Here is a 2,275-nt window from a genome sequence, read left to right on the forward strand (position 1 = left end):
TTTGGAGTGTTACAAGCTGATTGCATAGATAAGATCCCTGAAGTTGCAAAGAAAAAGTTGTCAAAAAAAGTTAAGACTCTGCCACACCCCCCTAAAATGGCTCGTTCTAACATGCCCCCACATATCTACCTCACTATGTGGAAATATTTGCATAATGCCGCCCAAATGTTCACGCAAAGAAAGAAGGCGTGGTTTCAGTAACCGCAGTTAGTGTTGAAGCAGCCATGTCAGGGAGACGCTGTGTGTTTCTAGGCGAAAGCAAAAGCACTTTATTTGGCCTTTCCGAAAGTAGATGCATTTAGGAATCTTTAAGATTACTTACAACAGAACAGCAATGCATTTTATGGACGACCGTTTCGTGAACCTAGGAGAGGAGGTAATTCTGACTTTGCTATGACAATCTGGCGCTTCTGAATCAGCTACTGTTTTGTTATTAGTTTAAGTATTTGCTATTGACTGTTCAAATGCAGAGTTTTGCGAATCGTGTGTGTGTGTGCGAGCGAGCGAGCGAGAGCGAGAGAGAGAGCGCGCGAGAGAGAGAGAGAGCGCGAGAGAGAGAGAGAGAGAGACACATCACAGTGGAGTCAGCTGTCTTAACCGTGGCTTGTGTACTGCAAACACATATTCATCACTGTGTCTGTCACTAGACTCTGTTCCCCTTTCAGGCTCCGTCTTTACATTTATTTTGAAAGATGAAGCTCGCGATTATGGTAAGGGGCGTTACATTTCCGACGAGTGCTTGCGGTGTTCGGCCAATCACAATGCACTGGGTCAGCTGGCCAGTCAGAGCAGACTGCTATTGTGGGAAGGAGGGACTTTGTAGAAAACGAAGCGTTTGAGAGAGTCGGGGCATAGAGGACCTACAATAATGTATTTGAAAAATAATGTGTTTTTTGAACATTAAAGCATGTCAACATATTCTGTTACACCAAATACACAAAATAATGATCGTTAAAAAAGCATCATATGACCCCTTTAATGTTCAAATAACTTTTGTGGGGAAAAAATAGGTGAAATAATGTTCCATCATCATTAACAGATATATATTAATGTAAAAAAAACATATTTTGACCTGTACTTTACAAAATGTATAAAAGAAAAAGTGATCATACTAAATTGTATTATATTTTAAATTATTAAAAACTTCTTGCTGACATATGGGATTTAAAATGACAGGTAATTAGTTTTGGGGGCTGCATTGTGATCCTTAAATAGAGTTTTTTAAGTTAGGGTTTTTTAAACTTTGGGGAATTTAATATGTTAATTTAGGAAAGATGCACTAAGTTGATCAAAAGTGATCAAAAAAAATGTATACCTTTTTTTACGTTTTACTAATCATAGAAACCCGGGAAAAATGTGCTTGTCATTTGCCTACATACCTGTGAAGCAATTGAGAATGCACAAGGCATGTTAACGTACCGTGTGTCCTCTAAACTGTATTCTTCATTAGTGTAATCCAGTGGTAGGCAGGCTCTGACACTGTTCTCCTGTGGGATGACGGTTCAACACTTAATCACAGACCTGACGGGCAGCAATGATATCCTGCGATACAACAGTGATTAAACACAGGAGAAGTTCTTACCCGGGACCAGAATATGATGATGACTATTACAAGGTGCGCGATGAGAGTCAGGAAACGGGCTGGCACCAGACTGCTTACCACCGACATTGAACTAAACAGAAAACAACATCATGTGAGACTTAACTGTGCAAACGAGCATAGCAATAAAGCCTTATGCATCTTGTAAATTCGCGGTTTAACGTTACACAAAAGTTACGACACTAACATCCGCGTACGTACCAGCTCTCTAAAAGGTGTTAAAACCTGCTAATACAGTTCAGTTGGCGTGCAGAAAGTAAATTTGTTTCTAACAGATGACAAAGCAGAACCTAAATATAACGCTTTTTGGCAACAGTTATACTTATCTACAAAACCCGTGGACAGTCTTTCGCTATAACGTTAAGCTTCAGTTGCTACGACAACACTCTTCTTCTGTTTGTGGAATCGGTTACGTACTAAATACGGACCGTTAAACAGCTTTTTGCTGCCACCTACTGGCAGGAGACACTATGTGACTGCGGAGGGGACGCACAATATCTGAATTATTTATAAACAATTATATTTAGATAATTCGTTCATTTTTGCTTTAGAGAACAAAAATGAAATATTACATGCACTTTCTCACTGGAGCATGAAATTCTGGCAAATTAAACCATTTAAATTCGTCCCATAAACAACTGTCTGTAAACTGGTGTTATTGGCAAATTCTTGAAA

General features: G+C 39.3%; 1 protein-coding gene across 2 annotated transcripts in view; it reads right to left on the reverse strand.

Moving 5' to 3' along the window:
- The window catches only part of tmem107l (transmembrane protein 107 like), a 3,698-nt gene extending 1,695 nt beyond the window's left edge, over positions 1 to 2,003 (reverse strand). For both annotated transcript variants that reach the window (XM_016258172.1, XM_016258178.1), the window contains exons 1-3: positions 1,802 to 2,003; positions 1,583 to 1,673; positions 1,420 to 1,487 (exon numbers count right to left, since the gene is read on the reverse strand). In XM_016258172.1, coding sequence (XP_016113658.1) covers positions 1,420 to 1,487; positions 1,583 to 1,669 — 155 coding nt within the window. In that variant the 5' untranslated portion in view covers positions 1,670 to 1,673; positions 1,802 to 2,003. The remainder of the gene's footprint in view (positions 1 to 1,419; positions 1,488 to 1,582; positions 1,674 to 1,801) is intronic.
- Positions 2,004 to 2,275: the final 272 nt, after the last annotated feature.

Source organism: Sinocyclocheilus grahami, unplaced genomic scaffold (assembly GCF_001515645.1).
Source record: "Sinocyclocheilus grahami isolate Dianchi unplaced genomic scaffold, SAMN03320097.WGS_v1.1 scaffold29.1, whole genome shotgun sequence".
Classification (NCBI taxonomy): Eukaryota; Metazoa; Chordata; class Actinopteri; order Cypriniformes; family Cyprinidae; genus Sinocyclocheilus; species Sinocyclocheilus grahami.